Here is a 20,085-nt window from a genome sequence, read left to right as displayed (position 1 = left end):
GTGCCATCCCCAGAAGAATGTGACATCTTTCCTCAATGAAACCGACTTCTTATTAACACAATGCTCTGCGATAACTCACAGTAGTGCCTGTCAGAGTCAACATACACTTTTCAGCATGGCTCATGAACCCTGGAAGATAAACTACCCTGGAGCGACACAACAGCTCTACACACATATGAGTACATCGTCAGATCAGGAAAAAACTGCAGCTGAGAGAAAATCAGAAGACATGCCTTCTTTGTATAGGAACCTAGGATCTGGATGAACATTCCTTTTAACATCAGAAAATCTCAATCCCTTCTGCAGTTCATAATGGAGTTAAGGATGCAACTCTTCAAAGGATGCAACATCTCCGCACCAGGAGATGCACCACTCTTCAAAGGATGCAACTTCTCCACACAAGAAGATTCACCACTCTTCAAAGGATGCAACATCTCCACACCAGGAGATTCACCACTCTTCAAAGGATGGAATATTTCCACACCAGGAGATTCACCACTCTTCAAAGGATGCAACATCTCCACACCGGGAGATTCAGCAGTCTTCAAAGGATGCAACATCTCCATACCAGGAGATTCACCACTCTTCAAAGGATGCAACATCTCAACACCAGGAGATGCACCACTCTTCAAAAGATGCAACATCTCCACACCAGGAGATTCAGCACTCTTCAAAGGATGCAACATCTCCACACCAGGAGATTCAGCACTCTTCGAAGGATGCAACATCTCCACACCAGGAGATTTACCACTCTTCAAAGGATGCAACATCTCCACACCAGGAGACTCACCACTCTTCAAAGGATGCAACATCTCCACACAAGGAGATTCACCACCCTCAAGCATCCAGCTTCATTGTACGCAGTCCTGAATCATAACTCATGGTTCCCACCCTTGTTCAGGTTTCCTCTGGTCTGTGGCTGGCTTTGCTCTTTACACATACATGCATATATACATACTCACACAATACGTAAACAAGCCTTGCAGTGATGAAGACAAACCTTCCAACTTACCGGGGTGTTGGTGGGTGGAATGAAGATGCCGAGAATGAAAGCACCAAGCAAAGGCCCACTCATGACCCCCATAACGGTGAAAGAGCCCTGCAAGAGAGAAGGAGGTAGTGATTCAAAGATATGCGCAGATCTGAGTTCTACAGGAATGCGTAGACACAGGTACACTACTGAGGCCCAGTGGAAGCTGAGCAAAGCATGGTCTCTTCACAACAGCATCCATTTTTTAAAGCAGGGCACCACATCACTGACTTCTGAAGAAAGCACACCTGACATTATAATCACAACTTGGCATTTATCATTGGTGATGGAGAAATCAAGATTCATTTCACCCTGGTGATATTTATTTGATTGAGAAGTGGAAGAAGCTTCTATAATGTGTGACATGGGGACAGTGGGATAAAGCTGTGCTCGATGATGTCTAATATAGCCTTATAGCCCGCTGTAGTGGGTTATACCGGCAATTAAAGGCCTGCTCCATCGTTACGGCCGGAGCCGAAGATGAGGGCCTTTAACAAGAGAGTGGGACTTTAGTGCTGCAATAGTCCATCTACGGAGGGCTATAAGGCTATTACAGCATTCTGCCACAAATGCTCTAGTAAATAAAACAAATGCCTCACTGAGTCCAGACAGATGACAAACATTGGAATGTTGTGGCTCCAGGCTTTTACCAGCCATTAGAAGCCCGGAGCACTCCATTGTCTTCAGTAGCTGCTCATGGGATCCTCACAAATAAGTCACCCAGGAGTTGTATGTTTCGGGATTGGTGTAGCGCAAGCCTAGGTAGAAAGCACCGGAGCACTGAACAAAGGTGACAAATGAGGGAAGGTAACAGGGGATGGACTGATTAATGCTACGCAGTCAGCAGGGCAGAGGATACGCAAAGAACAGCACCTTGTTGATTGTTGAGCTGCACAACTGCAAAAGCATTGTGTGCAGACCCTAAAGAGTAGTGGAAAAACATAAAGTACATATTTTAGCCAGGTTTGGTTTTCACAAGTGTATTTCTGGCTAGCCTCATCTATGAGAACTTCAGCTAATGTGTCATATTTTGCAGAATTTGCAACTTCCTGTGAATTTGAAGCATGTAAATACGTGCCCATCTCAAGGAGGCATGCACTGGCTTGGTTGTGACAGCTGAACATGAGTCCACCTCCCCCAGGCCGGGGAATGATTCTCAGCCACTCTTACCTGCAGCACCCCACCACCCAGCAGGGAGGACAGTGCGGCCACGGTGATGCACAGGGTGCCATACAACAATGCTGAAATAAAAGGATGGGAGACACGTGTCAATCAACAAAAACATGTAGTCATGGAGGGAGGGATGGATGGATGAACAATGTTAGATATTACACCCCTACAAAAAGACAAACCGCAAGCCAGTTGCTGTCTACACTCCTAAAACGACTCAGGGACCAGTGTGAACAAAGGCACAGGAAGTGATCTCACGGGAAGTGATGTCACAGGAAGAGATGTCACAGGAAGTGCCATATGCAGTGGTGTGACAGGAAGGGCATCTTGTGAAGAAGCCATGGATGTACAGTTCACTATGGTGGTGAATCCAGGGCAGTCCTGCACGCCAGGGGAGTGATAGTGTCATGATGGATCCCCTCTAAGGGAGGCACTGAGTGACCAGGGCAGCAATGCACAGAAGCGGCCATGCTAAGTAGATGGCAAGTGAGAGCGGGCAGGGACATCTCACTGTCATATATCCCCAGCCTGCCACTTTCTATCTCTCACATTTGTGTTCCTCCGACTCACTTTCTTTTTCTCACCCTTTCTTCCTTTCTCGGACTGTTACCCCGGCACACTCACTTCTGTCCGTCTCAATATCTTGCTAGCTTCGATTCTGTTGCACCTTCTTGCATGCTCCCTTTATCTGTCACTGTGTCTCAGGCATTCTCACATCTTCTCTCTCTCTCTCTCTCCCTCCCTTTCTCTCTCTCTCCCTCCCTCTCCCTCTCTCTCCCACTCTCTCTCTCTCCCGCCCTCCCTCTCTATCTCTCTCTCTCTCCCTCCCTTCCTACCTCCCTCCCTCTCTCTCTCTCTCCTCTCTCTCTCCCCTCCCTCTCTCTATCTTTCTCACTCTCCCCCTCCCTCTCTCTCTCTGTCCCTCTCTCTCTCTCTCCTCTCTCTCCCCTCCCTCTCTCTCTCTCTATCCCTCTCTCTCTTTATCTCTCTCACTTTCCCCCTCTCTCTCTATCTCTCTCTCTCTCCCTCCCTTTCTCTCTCTCTCTCCCCCTCCCTCCACCTCTCTCTCTCTCTCCCTCCCTCCACCTCTCTCTCTCCCTCCCTCCCTCTCTCTCTCCCTCCCTCCCCCCTCTCTCTCTCTCTCTCCTCTCTCTCTCTCTCCTCTTTCTCCCCTCCCTCTCTCTCTCTATCTCTCCCTCTCCCCCTCCCTCTCTCTCTCTTTCCCTCTCTCTCTCTCTCCCCCTCCCTCTCTCTATCCCTCTCTCTCTCTATCTCTCTCTCTCTCTCTCTCTCCCTTTCTCTCTCTCTCTCTCTCTCTCTCCCTCCCTCTCTCCCCCACTCTCTCTCTCCCTCCCTCCCTCCCTCCCTATCTCTCTCCCTCCCTTCCTCACTCTCTCTCTCTCTCTCTCTCTCTCTCTCCTCTCACCCCCTCCCTCTCTCTATCGCTCTCTCTCTCTCCCTCCCTCTCTCTCTCACTCTCCCCCTCCCTCTCCCTCTCACTCTCACTCTCCCCCTCCCTCTCCCTCTCTCTCTCCCTCTCCCTCTCCCTCCCTCTGCCTACCAGAAGGTGTGGAACCATACCATCGTAGCCAGGATGTCGTCTGACATAAATATTGTGTCCTAAATATTGTTTACAAAAGTTTTGCCCCATTAACGTTAATAATAGGAAATCTACACCCAATGGGACGATACGTTTGAGACAACGTTTGTTACCCGATACTGCTCTGGTATTCTGACATACCGCACTGCCCTGATGCTTGCGTCAGTTCCATTACCTGGAGCACATCATGAGTACTTTTCCCTTCCAGTGATTGTGGTTGACTCAATATGTGAACTGTTTTGTCCTTCTCTGCCTTTAGGAACCCTCAGGGATGAGAAGTCAGTGATGCTGACAAACCACTAAGCTCTTCTCTCTTGGAATGCAACTCCTCCAGACTTACCTGCTTCTAAACATTGCCATGGAGGGGCAGGGCCCTGTGCTGAGCACTGCTTGTGAGGCACTTTTGCTCCCATGCGCCTGATGTAAAAACATTCAAGAAAAGGGAACGCCACAGTCCACCCTATGTATTGTCCTTGCACTAGAAGTTTACCATATCCAAAAGATGATCGGTATCCAAAAATGAAGGAAACTTCTTATTTTAATCCATCATCAGGTTTTTTCGAAGCTTTTATATATTCCGGCACCATGGCGTGGGGTGGTTCCCTTTGGGATCCCACGAGAAAATGTTGTGAATTTGCTCATATGTGACACGTTCATGGATAGAAGAACCCTGATGAAGTCCTTATATGCTGAAACGTGTTGGCTGGGCTGGACATAGTTACCAATACAGTTTATTTTGATACTAAAGTCTGGCTCCAGTCTGATGTTGAATTAAAAGAAGATAACTTTTCTTCATTTTTCGATATGGGTCATCTTTTGTATGTGCTGAAATTCTAGAGCAACGATAATTCATATGGTGGACCTTGGCGTTCCTTTTTCTAGGATATTTTTATTTTATGTTTAGTGACTTTTGAACAGTGGAGTCACAACGAGATTGCGCGCTAAGATATTTATTCATGAAAACTAACACCTGTGTGATCCTTTTGGGCCTGCATTACTCTAAGCTGCGGCCAGTGTTCTTGGTGTTGTTTTGCACCCGTTATGGGCTTCGACTGTGCAGGAGATCCAGGCACAAGCTGGACCCCACTCTTTGCAAGGGCTTGACACAAGATTACAAACCAGCCCAGGTCACTTCTTCCCCATTCTCTCTCTCCTTCCAACCTTTCCCTTTCTGTCTTTCAGCTCCTCTTCTCTGTTCTCCCCCCTTGATCTCTCCCCATCCTGTCTCTCTCTGCTTGCACCCTCATGGTGCCTGCTGTAATAAAGGGACCAAGGAGTCAGCAGGGACACTGGGATTTAGAAGACTATCCTCTAAAAGCCCTCTGCACCTGGGAAATGCCCAAAGAGGTGAAGCCTGGTCCTTTCCTTCAGTTCACATGTGATCCACCATTTGATATCAGTCCTATCCTGGGTGACCTTGTGAAGGGAACTGATATAGTGTGACACACGGTGGCACCATGTGTGTTGACATGTCTGCTCCTTCATCCACACACATGTATAGACAGCAGGCTTAGTTTCAAGCATAGGCCTTCCCCTTTGTGTCTCTGTGGCGTGTTATGAAGCCAAGAACACTCACCTCTCTCCAACCATCATGTTTATTTGTGAGTATAGCTCACACTGTCATCTAATTGTTGGTAGGCGCTAGAGGGAGCTGCCTTCCCTGCCTGGGGGTTCTGGTCACAAGACCTTGGTTTGGCAGGAGATGTGAAGGTCAGGATTAAGAATTACCTAAGAAAGGAGCAGCACTTACAGTGACACAGTTACATAGATTACTGATTACAGCAGTTACTGATTACAGCAGTACATTGTCCTGGGCGCTGCAGTTATAGGGCCCGGCTATAGGTATGAAGAGTGCCGGGCTACAAACTTTCTTGGTCTCTTTCTGTCTCCCCCTCATCCCCTCACATGCTCCCCCCCAACCTCCCCTCCCCCAGGAGATACTCACAAAGGCCTTTGGAGATGAGGGTGATTTCCTTCTGGGTTAGAGAGGGCCAGTTGGGTTTGATCAGGTCTTCCACGGTGACTGCCGCCATGGCGTTGATGCTGGTGGAGGCAGTGCTGGAGGGAGGAAGGAGACACAGCCAGGGGTTGAGGCGCATTCTCAAGCTTCATGCTGACATTTTATCGCGAGACGTTGCCTCTCCAAGATGGCGCCCCCCCCCACCCCCCCCCCCCCCGAACATGACCGTCTCATTCTTGTAAATGGAATGTATTATGAAATGTAAAAAGTTCTGATTTTGTTTCTGTCATCTTCTAAGCTAAAGAACCTGGCCACGGCCGTGGGTCCAGCTCCAGGCTGGCTTTAGACCAGGAAGTGAATATCTGGTTGAACCAGCAGACCGAATCCTACAAGAAGGAGTTTTATAAGTGCAGGCTGAGGTCTCTAGAAGAACCTTATTTGTTGAGGGGAATCATATATTTTTATGCTGGACGGTTTATATGTATTAATATTTGGATATATATTTTTTTTAATTAACTTGAAAAAATGCCCTGGCATAAACCATACATGCAGATCGCAGAATGTAATATACTGGGGTGCAGTGGGAGGGACATCCCGGCACACTTGAGGTTCACCTCTTGTGAGTCACGCCCCTCTAGAGACTCAAAGGGGTAATAAATTGCATATTACACTCCATCTGCCCTCCTAGTCACGGGCCGTGCCAAAATGGGACCAATGACTGCTCCCTTGGCCCGGCTTCCTCATCCCTGCTACACTCGGCTCCCACGATTGCTGATGCCTTCAGTCTTTTCCGTACATCTGGGATTGCTTTCTCTCATCGTTTGAGCCAGTTCCTAGTTTAGTCACACTAAAACAGCCTTGACCAATCATCGCCCTTGATGTCCGGGCTTATCTCTTTCCCCTTTTTTCTGAACATCTAGAGTGTGTCGTCCACGCTCTACGATGCTCCTATTTCTTGAAGCTGGACGCGGCTCAGTCCTCAACCCTCCAACATCTTCTAGGCACTGTACATTGTACTTGGTCTCTCTGCAGCTCTCATAGCCGTTGACCACTCTGCCCTGATGGCTTCTCTCTCCTCGCCAGGAGTCTCTGGGACTGCCCTTCACTTGGATCTCTCCGTATCTCGAGATTGCTTCTAAGCCAAGCCCTTCAGCTTGGCACAAACTCCACAAGGTAAGCTCCTCAGACTGTGTCGAGATACAATACCCCATGGCACACTCTAGTCCTGATATCAGGGCACCAGCCCAGGAAGTAACCTTCTTAACAGGGTATAGAAGAATTGGTGGAGTCCAAACCGAGGACAGGACACCGTGGAAGAGACCCCACCTTGGACTCTTGTCGACCTCTCTCTCTGATCTAAGGCAGAGGCGGGTTGGTCCCAAGGTGCTCTTACGGTGCACTTACCCCTTGCAGGCGGCCGTGATTTTCTGTGTTGCTTTTTGCCCCACAAACTTGGTGCAAAGCCACATCCCATTGAGAAATGTGTTGAGCCATCTAGAAGGTCACAAAGCACTATGATCTAGAAATAAATAAATGAATGACATACCTTAGGGTGCCGCTGTAGGCACAGGCCAGAAACAGCCCAGGGACACCAGGGTACTGCTCAAATATTTCCAGGACCATGAAAGGCATGTACTGGAAAGGAAGAAACAAACATACAAGGGATGAGTTTGTTATCTTTGTGTAAGTTGACACACTGATAGGATAATGTATGGTGCATAGGTGCTCCTAGGAGGTGCTTCAGTTATATTAGAGTGAAGGATCTTAGATGCAAGCAGAAAGCGCTGCTAGGGATGACTATGTTTGGTAGAGATGGAATTCCAGTGATAGATCTTAGGCCTGTCGACGGATCTACAACCAATCACACGACAACTAGACCAGATCTTCGCTGGTGCACAGGTGAAGAACAGGAATAAAAGAGATCAGGGTTCTAGATGTGGTGAGTGAGAAAGTGAATGTGGAGCTTTCAGTAAAAATGAAATAGAAAATATCCTGGGTGGAGAAATGTTACTTTGAAAGTAAAAAGTTACAGATTACTGATTACACCTCCAAAAACAGCTCAGTTGCCCAATCCACACTGTATTCAGATAAGGAAATGAAACACATGTAGAAACATTTGAGTACATGTAGTGCAAGTCGTTCAGAAATGGGAAGCAGACAAGGCTATAGTGTGAGGTCTAAAATGTAAAAACTACATTTGAAATTGAAGCTTCTCAGATGTGCTGCAGGACAGTAGCGGCAGAAAGTTCCAAAAGTAATCAACTGGTGTCCCTAATGCCATTTTTGAGCTCAAAGTATGTCCTTACATGTTGGGTGCAAGGAGGCATTTCACAGTAAATAAATCACACATAACGTGAACAGCAGTCGCTCATGTTTGGTTTGGCCGCGATATTTCTTGCAACATTTTGCCTGGGGATTATGTTTCAGGGCCTTTCCAGAGGCAGGATACTCTCCCCATAAACAGGACCACTGCAATTATTCAATTCTGCTCTAGTGCCATTATCTGGATAATTAAAGATTTCCTGTGCTGCCAATTAATCTATCATCTGCTGTTTAATGTGCAGACTTTAACAATAAAATAGTTTCTGGCTCAAACGAGTCTACAGTTACTGAAAGCGCTACAAGGCGCGTTGCCGCGCAGTGTGGCGCCCTGTTTGCAAAGTTCACCCTTTAATGGCTGAATGTTGTATTTAGGTTCTAAATGGATACTACTGCGGTGTATGGACCAGTGGCATAATGCAAAATGAGGGGGCCCCTGCAGAATGATGAGGGATCCCAGCGTCTCCCAGAATGCACAGATATCCCTTGGTCTTGAGCTCAGTGGGGGTCCCCTGAATAGTTGCCCCTCCCCAAGCTGCAGGGGGGCTTTCCCGAGCTTGTGACTATTTCTTATTCCATGCCATGGCACGCATTTTGCAAGGGATGCAGTGGCATGCCTTAGAGGGTGAGGGGGCTTCCAAAACAAGGAACCCTAGGGGGCTCCCTTACACCCCTGTTATAAACATGTGTAAAATGATAAAATGTGGAAGTAACTCTGCCTCAAAGCGTGCCACATTCTGCCGCATACCCTGCCTTTTCTTGCTGCATAATGTGGTCAACCCTGTTGCATAAGTTGGTCCTCCCGTGACCCTGCTATAGATGAAGGATAGGCTGGCCTGACAAAATGGCCCCAGCCCCTAAGGAGAGTGTCTTTTAGGGTGCTACTTAAACACCAAACCTGTTCACGTAAGACAAAAGACATACATATTTAAGTTCTCCAGCATGCATGACCATCTCACCAGCAGCTGGCAGCCACACTTAGGGCCAGATGTAGCAAAGGGTTTTTCCCATTCTGTGTCAATGGGAAAATGTGTTCGTACATATGGCCCTTAAAGTCTGCCCAGTTGTTTGATCAGGTGCCAAAGTTTATGCACCCAGAGGTTCCTGAGTTTGCGCTAATGGTCCCCATCATTTCAGTAGTGTGCGAGTGATCTTCACCTCAATGGGCCCTATTTTGTGTTGCTTGTTGCTGTTGCACCTGGGTGCCCACACATCCTGGACAATGCCCGGGAGAGTAAGTTCCCACCTACTTAGGTACCTGGTCTGGCGCGGAGACGTATCCAGCGAGCAGCGGGTCGCAGTTCCGGTACAGAGCAAACATCACAAGACCACAGACGACGGCGCTGCCAATGATGTAGCACAGGGCTGACTGGTTGACCAAGATGGCGCTGCAAAAACACCAGGCAAAACAGAAATCACAACTTGAAGCTGTCCGCGGTCTCCCCTGGGTGCTCAAGTGGGTGTGCTTCAAGCTGGCATGAAGGGCATGGGAGTGAGGAGGGCAGAGTCAATCTGAGACGGCCACTGTTGGAACCCACTGCAGCCTCCCAGCTCCTGCATGGGGCAGGTTCCAAAGTTGGATCTCTTGCAATTGCTTGGATTGAAAACCTCTCAATCCGCAAGGCACACATTTCATGATATGTTTGTACAACTGGTAACCTAGATGCATTTTTAATGTATTCTACAACATTTCATCTGTCCCGCGGGGCTGTGCGTACAACACATACCTGGAGAGCTGTACATTTAGACATCAGTATGCAAGAACAAAGGGGCAATTCAACAAGCTTGATTCACAATGCTAGTTGCTCTTGTAACTTTGGGCCAGATGCAGGAAACGTTTAGCGACTCGCAAACGGCAAAAATTGCCGTTTGCGACTCGCTAAACGCGTTTCCCTATGCAGAAATGCATATTGCGAGTTGGTACCGACTCGCAATATGCATTTCAGAATCGCAAATAGGAAGGGGTGTTCCTTTCCTATTTGCGATTCGGAGTGGAATGCAATACCATTTGCGACCGCATATGCGGTCGCAAATGGTGTCGCAGTTACCATCCACTTCAAGTGGATGGTAACCCACTCGCAAATTGGAAGGGGTCCCCATGGGACCCCTTCCACTTTGTGAATAGACCCAAAATTATTTTTTCAGGGCAGGGAGTGGTCCAAGGGACCACTACCTGCCCTGAAAAAATACCAAAACTAAAGGTTTCGGTTTTTTTTTTTAAGTACAGCTCGTTTTCCTTTAAGGAAAACGGGCTACACTTAAAAAAAAAACTGCTTTATTGATAAAGCAGTCACGAACATGGAGGTCTGCTGACAACAGCAGGCCTCCATGTTTGCGAGTTCCTAGACTCGCAATTGGGCCACAATTTGCGACCCACCTCATGAATATTCATGAGGTGGGTCATTGCGACCCTATAGCGAGTCGCAGACGGTGTCTGAGACACCGTACTGCATACCACTTTGCGACTTGCAAATTGTGAGTCGCAGGGACTCGCAATTTGCAAGTCGCAAATTGGTTATTTGCTACATCTGGCCCTTTGACTTATATGTGCACGTAGATTTTTTAATGAGTGCAAAAGAGTTTTGTGATTTACAGAAGTTGAGTTTGCACTTGCAAAATAATTTACTCATAATATTCAGTATCAGTAAATCTCCTTCAGTGTCGGAGGACTAGGCCTTTTCAGATAGGAATGCCCTGGATCCTAGTGCACACCCATAAACCTACAACATCATAGTCCTCAGAGGTAACCTGTGAAAAGCCTGGGGTTTTAAAGTCTTGGACTGGGATATTGCAAAGAAAGAGGGTTTTAAAAAGGAAAAGGACCTCATTTTGTAAAGGTTTCCCTGGTTTAAAACCTTTCTCACACACTCTTTAGCCAAGGAAGGCTATAATGATTTAGAAAGGCTTTGTCCTGGCTTCAGAAAATTATTGGCTTCTTTCAGAAAGTTTAGACCGATCTTAAAGCTGGGGAAAACTTTATTAAATGAGACAAGATAAGACTGAAAAACTCACTGTAGTCCAGACACTGAAAACTGTGCCCTTTGAGGTGGCGCAGGTAATGAGGATATCGCAGAAGGATGGATTTGATCTGCCCTGCAGCTAGAATGGATGATATTTTATTTAGTGAACTCTGTACTAGAAGCAGTGAGTTGTAACATGGTCTTTACCAATGGAAACTAAGAGACCGGTGGTTTTAAGAGACTCTTCAATTTATTGTTCCCCATTCCAATTTCGAATCACATTTGAAGATTTACGAAGTTTCACATTTTTATTAACATTAAAAAATAATTCAGATGAATGGCAAAAATCCTAGAATTGGTCAGGATTTATTTGAATCTTTTGTGAATTCAGATGGTGGAGCCAGTGTTATGCTAAAACCTTGATTACAAGAATTATAGGGACCTGTCCAAGTTTAATGGATTGTTAGATGACGCTGAAGAAGACCAGTTGCTCGGTTCCTGAAAACCATCTACCTGTAAATCTGTCTTCTTAGAAGTGAGATAAGTATGTCTTTGTCACATGCATCACAGGCAGATAAGATCAAACCTCCTCTTGTGAACTCTACCTCACCTCGCCAATCCAGTTCTACTCTCACAGAGGAATTCTTTCTTTCTTCAGCCTCAGTCTGGGGAAAGGAAAAATTGTAATCTTCAATTTGTGTATAAACCAGGGTTCCAGAGGCCAAGGGAGAGGATCCTCACAGGTTTTAAAATTGCAAAAAAAAGTAAACCAGAAACTTGTTCCAATTGATTGTTTTGTTGGAATGACTGATGACTTTGTTTCTGTTCTGATCACCTCAGCAGAGAACTCATGGTGTGGGGAACTCGTCTAGCTATGTTGGTTGTCTTACAATTCTGGTACTTGTACGTTTGCCTCGTTCACCTTTAAAAAGCCAAGACTACAGGTACCGGAAAGTTGAGACAATGACATGTCTGATGAGCTAGTGACACCAGACGGGGGACGGCCTCAGATCACTGACCCAGGCTAATATTCCTTCATACTCCCTCCCTTGTGGTGGGCACCCTTGTTCCCCCTTTGTTCACTCACAGCCGTGCCTCCCGTTCTGTCCTGCATGCCACGTAGCGCTGAACCTGTGCCTGGTTGATGCCGTACATCGACAGCCATAGCATGGTCCCACCGAGCACAAACGTCCAGAAGGTGTAGCGTCGTCGCGGGTCCAGGTCGAAACTGTGGGGATAGAAGGAGAAGAACAAACCGAAAGACCATGAGTGCCAGATGCTGGGGACTGGGCACTTCTGAGCAGTTCTCCACACTCGATGGATAGTCCTCTGAAACATCACTCAGCCACATGACTGGGTCCACCGCCTCAATGGACCCTACCAATACCAGGTGAAGTGGCCAGGGAAGAACTAGGGATGGAGAATTGTGAAGGGAAGGGAAAATGGCATTAATGTTATAGAGGCTGGTGGGGCGTTACGTAGTCTGTCACTGTGGACAGTGTCATGGCAATGGCGCCCAGAGGCAGTGTGGATATTGACATAGCCATGATGCTTCTGATACATGGGCCATCGGGGATACAGGCATGGCAATGATACTTTTATCACCAGGGACATCATGCATACTGGCATGGCAATGGTGCAATTGGGCTTTACATTCTAGCCTAAGGCAGAAATAGTACCTATTGGCAATAGTGATTTATATATATGTCAAAACAGATACGCTTTACATTGCAATGATGCCTCAAGTTGGTGCTATGATGCAAAAGTCTGTTTTAACAGTGGCATTTTACAGACTGAGGCGATGTGGGAAATAGCATTTCCATTTGTGGTATGTACTATTCTGGGGAACACAAGGGGCCCAATTCACAAAGATTTTGCTAAGAATAGGAGTGGTTTAATCTTGTGGTACTTATGACTTGTTCCTGGCTTGCTTCTGGGATCCAGAGTAAGCTGGGAGTATTACAGGAGTACGTATCAAGAAAATCTTAGTCAATTGGACCCTTTGTTTCCACATCTAAGATCAAACACCATTCTTCGGCGTACCCCTAACCTGACCTTCTAGCTTAACCAAAGCTTTAAAGATCAACCTTGGCCATACATATTGGGTTTTGGATTATTAGCATTCATGACAATTACTATTTTTTATGTGTGTTCTTTTTTGGAACCCACTTTTGTATAATAAGGTAGGTGATCCTGTTGAAAGATGCATGTTACGTCGGGCTGGTAATTGCTGTTTGTTTCGTGTAGCTCTCGCTTACGATGGTCCTCTAACCCTCAACAGTCCTATGTGGTCCTGCCTCCTCTTCACAGTTCACAGTGAGTACAAGGCAAATGAGTTTTAAAAAGTCCATACTCGGCAAAATTGATCCTAGAGTTGTTCTGTGTGATTTCCAACGCAGTTCCTACTCCGCCGACGAGAACGAGGCCCCGGACCACAATGGCAAAGAATCCCGACATCATCACCAACACCTGGAACACATCTGTCCAGATCACAGCCTTCATTCCACCCTGTGAGTGATAGACAATTTTAGTTCAATCAAATCTAATGAAAACTGCATCTTTCCAGCTTCATCTCCTTATGAAAAACCAAACCCTCTATCCCACCCGAAGTTCTCAGAACTATGGTTCAAGCCCTAGGACTATCTCACCTCCACGGCAACAAGAGCCTACTTGCATTTCTCCACGGGCTAATGTCGTCATTCGCAAGGACCGCCTAAATACAGCTGCTTGCATCGTGAACAGCTCAGAAACATCTGATGACATCATCCCCTGCCTGAAAGATCTCCATTGGTTGCCTTAAATGCTAGAATGAGGAAATGCTTGTATCACCATGACAGCGGTTCCTGCCAATGTTAAGAGATGCACACAAGCTGGTGGACAGCTCTAAATTTGGAGGACGGGATGTCCATCAAGACGACAAAGGATGACGGAGTAATTTACTCTATCACCCCAATGGACATCACTCCATCCTCCAAACTCTAAATGAGGCCTTTGTGTCCAGTCTACCTACGGAACTGGGAGCGACAGCCTCTGGGATGGCCACCGAAGGCTGCCAGAGCTTGCGGGTCCTGAATTCACATAGCCATGTGCTGATGGGTAGGTTTGGATCAGAGATGGTGTGGGGCATGGGGTAGTCTGCCTATGGCATGAGTAGAATCATGTCAGCCTTGGAGTATCCAACAACCCCCCTTTGTGGTGCACAAACAACACTCCAGTCTTTGCTAGGAAAAAAGTCCCTTATTTCTTAGGCCCTGATTATGAGCTGCACAGTATCGGGGGGTTGCAACCATCTCACCAGTGCCATACGATTACACGGTAATTTCTCTGCCATGGTGAATTACTGTGCAGACCTGGTTTTATGAGCTGAATTCCTCAGAGTTATGTCTATGTGGGGATTAATGCTCACATTTAGCATCTGTTCTTGAGTACATGGGACCTGGGGGGCTGGTGCTGGGCGGGAGTGGTGTTACATACTCGGAAGGCAAGCCCCACTGCAGCACTTTTGGTTAAAAAAGGACATTCGGCCTCCTCTTTCCTGTAAATTGACAAATGACTTTAAGTTGCTATTACAGTGGATGCGGAAAAATGACACTTTTTGTAAAAATATCCCCAAAAGTGAATCCTTTAAGATGAGAACAAGGCTCTCTAAAAAGGAGGTAAGTTAATGCATGCGTACAGTTATATGCAACATTAGGATTTTCTGAAAAAAGTCTATATTTGAAAGATTCTGTCAGTGGTTGAATGAGTGGATGACCGCCTACTCCAGTCCCTTTCTAAGCCACGGACTGGGCTGCAGGACGTGCTCATTTCATACAGTGTGTGAGGGGAGCACATGTGTCATGTTGGACCAGCTGTGGGGCGCGGATACCTGCGCCAAGGGAAGTGATTCAAGGCTACTAATCAAATCAAATCAAATCATTAACATTTATAAAGCGCGCTACTCACCCGTGCGGGTCTCAAGGCGCTAACAACTCACCACTGTTGTGTAAAAAGTGCAGATGGCCCCAGTGGAGAAGAGCGACGCCCAGATGTCGAGGCCAGTAACTGCAAGCAAAGTTCAAACACGTTAACAGAGTCACTAACAGCCAGGAACCACAATATTTGCAATCTACAAAAAAGCTGTGGCAATTTAAGAATATACACCAAATGCTGCCTGGACCCCGGGACCCTGTATCCACCCAAGGAACGGTGACCCCCCCCCCCCCCTCCCCGCCCCCAACTCCTGGCACAGGGTCCCGTTGTACAGGGGCAGACTTGTGGGATACACTTGGGTTTTGTGAAATGCTGATTAGCACAAGGCAGAAAGAAACACTAACATCGCATGTACTTGGCGCCGGCGCTTGCCAAGTATAGCTCATTAAAGCAGTGCTAATTTAAGGATTATGGGGGCCAAAGTCAAGGCATATGGGGGGGGGGGTGCCCTCTCCAGGACACATTTGCATGTTATTATCTATTTGCTGCTGTTTCATGTCCACATGATACCAGACTAAACTGAATATATGTTAGAATTACAGAAACAGGGGAACACGAAAACTGCTGAGTCTGTCTTCCCTGGTGCCCCAAAAATCCTTAAAGTAAGTCTGGTAAGAGAGAGACAGAGTAAAGGCAGGCGGAGAGAGCGGAGGGCGTTTGTGAAAGGAGCTAGAAGAGACCCCCCAGATCAGATGGAAGGGGGAGGGGGGCATTGCCAAGTTTGCCCAGGCCTCAAACCTCTCAGCAGCGCCTGGCGGCGGCCCTCCAGGGGGGGCTCTAAGCCTAAGTGACATGTAAGTCAGAAAGGCCTGACCTTTCGAAGGGCCTTGCCCAGTCTGTGTCTATAGGAAAATGCATTGATACTTTGGGGGGAGGGGCAAAGGTATGTACTTTGACTGTAGAAACGTCAAAAAGTATGTAAGCAGCAAATATAGGGCAAGATGTGAAACACTAGCTATGTTCTAGTAGAAAATCATACTTGTCCCTGAGATTACATTGTGAGCGATGCAATGGCATTACAGGAACCAGGAAGTGACTGAAGGTCACAACAGAGCCCACAGGAAATGGAGATTTTTATGTTGGCATAAAAATAGAAGCGAAATAGCAAATGTGTTCCAGCGCCTTGCAGGTAAGACAGGAAGTGAGGTGATACTATTTGAGGCAAGACAGGAAGTGAGGTGATGCTATTTGAGGCAAGACAGGAAGTGAGGTGATGCTATTTGAGGTAAGACAGGAAGTGAGGTGATGCTATTTGAGGTAAGACAGGAAGTGAGGTGATGCTATTTGAGGCAAGTCAGGAAGTGAGGTAGTGTGTCTGGGCAGAAGACATGAAGTGAGGTCATTCACTGCAGAGTCCGCAGGAAGTCAGGCATTGCCATTGCAGATATTTGAATGTGCTGCACTGGAAAGAGACAGGAAGTGCTGTAGTGGTGTTCTACAGTGGACAGGAAATGATGCATTGTCATTATAGCTAAGAGAAGGTTAGCCATTTTGTGTACGTGGAGGCTGCGTATCTCTGCTGATCCCGCCTGAAGGTGTGCACGTTTCACTGCATTGTCCTTTCTTGGACACTCAAAATGTGGCCTAAGTTTACAGAGACATTCTAGGCACAGTGGAGAGTTTGTCTTCATTTAACTTTATTTTCACCTGGATTGGAAGACAATTAGTGCAGTACATTTCTCGCTTGACTCTGATGGCAAACTGTACACTGACTCAGGAGGCCTGCACCCTGGCTGCAGCTTCTGACCTTAACCAGCATTCATATCTGTGTGCACGAGTTAATTGCAAACTCTCCACACAGCATATGTTTTAGTTTGCTGAGTTGGTATTACGAACTCCCTTGCCAACCAGGCCATTTTAAACTCGTATTTTTTCTCAGGTAGTGGCACTTTTACAAATCTTACACTTGAAAACATACACCCCAGGTGCCTCAGAATTGGAGAGCAGTAAATGCTTGCAGTGAGGAAATCAGTAAATGCGGCCACAAGACTGAAGACTCCTTAAAATATTTTTTTACAAAGCAAACGAAACATTAATCTTACTCTGTGTTTCTTGAAGATTCCCTAAAATATATTTGACAAAACAATAGAAACTTTAATCTTACTTTGCGTTTTCTTGAGTTAGAAAAGTCTAACTCAATTAGAACGTTTGAAGGTTGTTGTTTAAGAGTCTTGCAGAATGGGATTTGAAGGAGGCTGTTTCATTAATAAACAGTTAACCCAATTTGGAGTAATTACAACATTTGCTGTAGAAACCCAGAAACAAATTCACTGGAGAAATAATATTAATATCTCATTGTCGATAAGTTCTCCCACTTTGGAGTTTTACGTTTGGAATTATTACCCACTGCCCAAATTCTGTCTCTCCATTACAGCAAGTGGTTGTCCTCACCTAGGACCACAATACATGGACAATTGTTCAGTGTAATTGTTTGTAACTCAATGCTTCCAGCAGTTTATGGCAGGAATGGTCCTGCACATAGACTTCGGTTACCCGGTGATCCACGTGTGGGATTTTCTTATGGACATCACTTGCATGAAACTGGAATGGTCTCTACTTCCGGGTGAGTTGGCCATGAAAAGCTTACGCAACACAAGTAAATCATAGGAAAGTCCACAGTTTCAAATAACGTCAATGGCTCTTCACAAAGTTAGCAAGACAAGGAGTGAAAAGTACAGAAATCCTTAGATCCCTGTTTCATCCTGGATGATAACAAGTTTGCGACTGACCTTGATTGATGATCAGTGCCGGTGCGTAGATGACGATTCCAGTGTACAGCATCTGTATAATGAAAAAACATGAAGTATCCTTCTGTGAGTGCAGACTAACGCATACATGTACGTGCACGTCCACACTCGCGAGAGCAACGTTTTCACTTGTCCACCGTACTGACGCTAGATCTTACCGTTGCTAACACGTACTGGATGGTTCCAAAGAGGCGGACAATTCTGCTGAACCTCATCTCCAGGTACTGAAAGACAAGAAGCACCAGGGAGATGAAACATTTGTCCGGCCCAGTCTTTGTGCCCTCCTCGTCTATCTTTTGTCCAGATCTGTCACTTGTGCACCGGTTTCCATGCACAGCCCCATTTTTGTGTTTCTTTCCCAACTCTTCTCCCAGCTGCTTGGCTTCCACTCCGTCACATATTCCTGCCCCCCTCTTCCACTTCCCTCGTCACAGTCTTCCTTTCTGCCCTAGTTTTCTCGCCTACCTTTTAGCCCCACTCTCCGCTTCTCTTTCCTTCAGCTCCATTATTTTCTCCTCAAGATCTTCTTCTGCGAGAAGTCATTGAGGTCCCTCCTTCGCTTTTCTCCTCTTTAGATTTTGACGGGTCCTTCAGTCTCTCATCTTGTGCCTTACCCTGTTGTACATTGTCCTGACTGTGAGAGACCGCCTGAGTGAACTGTTTCTACCAGTGATGCAAGGAAAATTGATTTGGCCTTCCACAGGGTTTGTTGAACAAGTGGGATTGGGGTTTCTCTATATTAAATTTTGAATTTATCTTCATCAATACTAGTTTAGTTTAGTTTTGAGGATTTGTAGAGCGCATGGCTACCCAGAGGCCTCCCTGCACTGAGGAAGATCACTCGGTAAGAGGAACGGACCTAAACAGGGAACAATACAGTTTTCAATTTTCTATGAAAAGAAGATTCTGACATGTCATGAAGAAGTTCCAAGGGAAGGGAAATCCAGATCTAAGCTGCTCTGCAGGTGAAGGATCTACCCCCCATCTAACTTTCTAGCACGAAAGGAGTTAATTAAAAAAGCTGAAGAAGATCTAAGTATTCTCCGGGGTTACAGGGAGTGATCATTCATCTGAGGAAGACTGGACCCTTGACTACATAATGACACTGAGAAGAAAGTTGAACGTCCTGCCACGTCACTTAGCTGTGATCATGAGCACCAGCAGGTGGTCACCACATTGCCATCTTGGACAAAATATTCAGCCTTCTGACCTAGAAAATGAAGCCTTACCCCCATAGTCTAACTATACCCCAAATGGTCTTTCAGTGTCCCCAATTGCCTTTGAATATCTCCAATCACTTTGCCTTACCTTAAAAGCCTTGTTATACCTCCACGATTGCCTTCCTATGCCCCCAATCACCTTGCTATACCCTGGGATCTTTACTATACCTCTCAGTTGCCTTGCCTTCAATCTCCTTTCTAAATCCCTGGTACCCTTATGGTACACCTTAATTGCGCTTCTATGTCCCAAATCACCTTGCTAAGCCTCTGGTGGTCTCACATACCCCTGATTGCCTTGCTTTGTCCCCCATCTCCTTTCTAAACTCCTGGTAATCTTACATACTCATGATTGCTTTGCTATGTCCCCCATCTCCTTTCTAAACTTCCAGTGGCCATCCACTACCCCTGATTGCCTTGCTTTGTCCCACATCTCCTTTCTAAACTCCTGGTGGCCCCACATACCCCTGATTGCCTTGCTATGTCCCCCATCTCCATACTAAACTCCTGGTGGCCTTACATACCCCTGATTGCCTTTCTATGTCCCCCTTCTCCTTTCTAAACTCCTGGTAATCTTACATACCCCTGATTGCCTTGCTTTGTCCCCCATCTCCTTTCTAAACTCCGGGTGGCCTTACATACCCCTGATTGCCTTGCTGTGTCCTCCATCTCCTTTCTAAACTTCGGGTGGCTTTACATACCCCTGATTGCCTTGCTATGTCCCCCATCTCCTTTCTAAACTCCTGGTGGCCTCACATACCCCTGATTGCCTTGCTTTGTCCCCCATCTTCTTTCTAAACTCCTGATGGCCTTACATACCCCTGATTGCCTTGCTATGTCCCCCTTCTCCTTTCTAAACTCCTGGTAATCTTACATACCCCTGATTGCCTTGCTTTGTCCCCCATCTCCTTTCTAAACTCCGGGTGGCCTTACATACCCCTGATTGCCTTGCTGTGTCCTCCATCTCCTTTCTAAACTTCGGGTGGCTTTACATACCCCTGATTGCCTTGCTATGTCCCCCATCTCCTTTCTAAACTCCTGGTGACCTTACATACCCCTGTTTGCCTTGCTATGCCCCCCTTCTCCCTTCTAAACTCCTGGTGGCCTTAC

The 20,085-nt window shown here is 46.6% G+C and overlaps 1 protein-coding gene across 1 annotated transcript in view; it reads right to left on the bottom strand.

The window, feature by feature from the left end:
- Positions 1 to 20,085, bottom strand: part of SLC5A5 (solute carrier family 5 member 5) — a 54,681-nt gene that overhangs the window by 21,528 nt on the left and 13,068 nt on the right. The window contains exons 3-12 of the mRNA XM_069217817.1: positions 17,917 to 17,982; positions 17,741 to 17,792; positions 15,016 to 15,083; positions 13,393 to 13,547; positions 12,127 to 12,267; positions 9,338 to 9,467; positions 7,307 to 7,395; positions 5,746 to 5,858; positions 2,201 to 2,271; positions 1,013 to 1,099 (exon numbers count right to left, since the gene is read on the bottom strand). Coding sequence (XP_069073918.1) covers positions 1,013 to 1,099; positions 2,201 to 2,271; positions 5,746 to 5,858; positions 7,307 to 7,395; positions 9,338 to 9,467; positions 12,127 to 12,267; positions 13,393 to 13,547; positions 15,016 to 15,083; positions 17,741 to 17,792; positions 17,917 to 17,982 — 972 coding nt within the window. The remainder of the gene's footprint in view (positions 1 to 1,012; positions 1,100 to 2,200; positions 2,272 to 5,745; positions 5,859 to 7,306; positions 7,396 to 9,337; positions 9,468 to 12,126; positions 12,268 to 13,392; positions 13,548 to 15,015; positions 15,084 to 17,740; positions 17,793 to 17,916; positions 17,983 to 20,085) is intronic.

Source organism: Pleurodeles waltl, chromosome 12, assembly GCF_031143425.1.
Source record: "Pleurodeles waltl isolate 20211129_DDA chromosome 12, aPleWal1.hap1.20221129, whole genome shotgun sequence".
In the NCBI taxonomy this organism is placed as follows: Eukaryota; Metazoa; Chordata; class Amphibia; order Caudata; family Salamandridae; genus Pleurodeles; species Pleurodeles waltl.
This window is presented reverse-complemented; position numbering and strand designations above follow the sequence as displayed.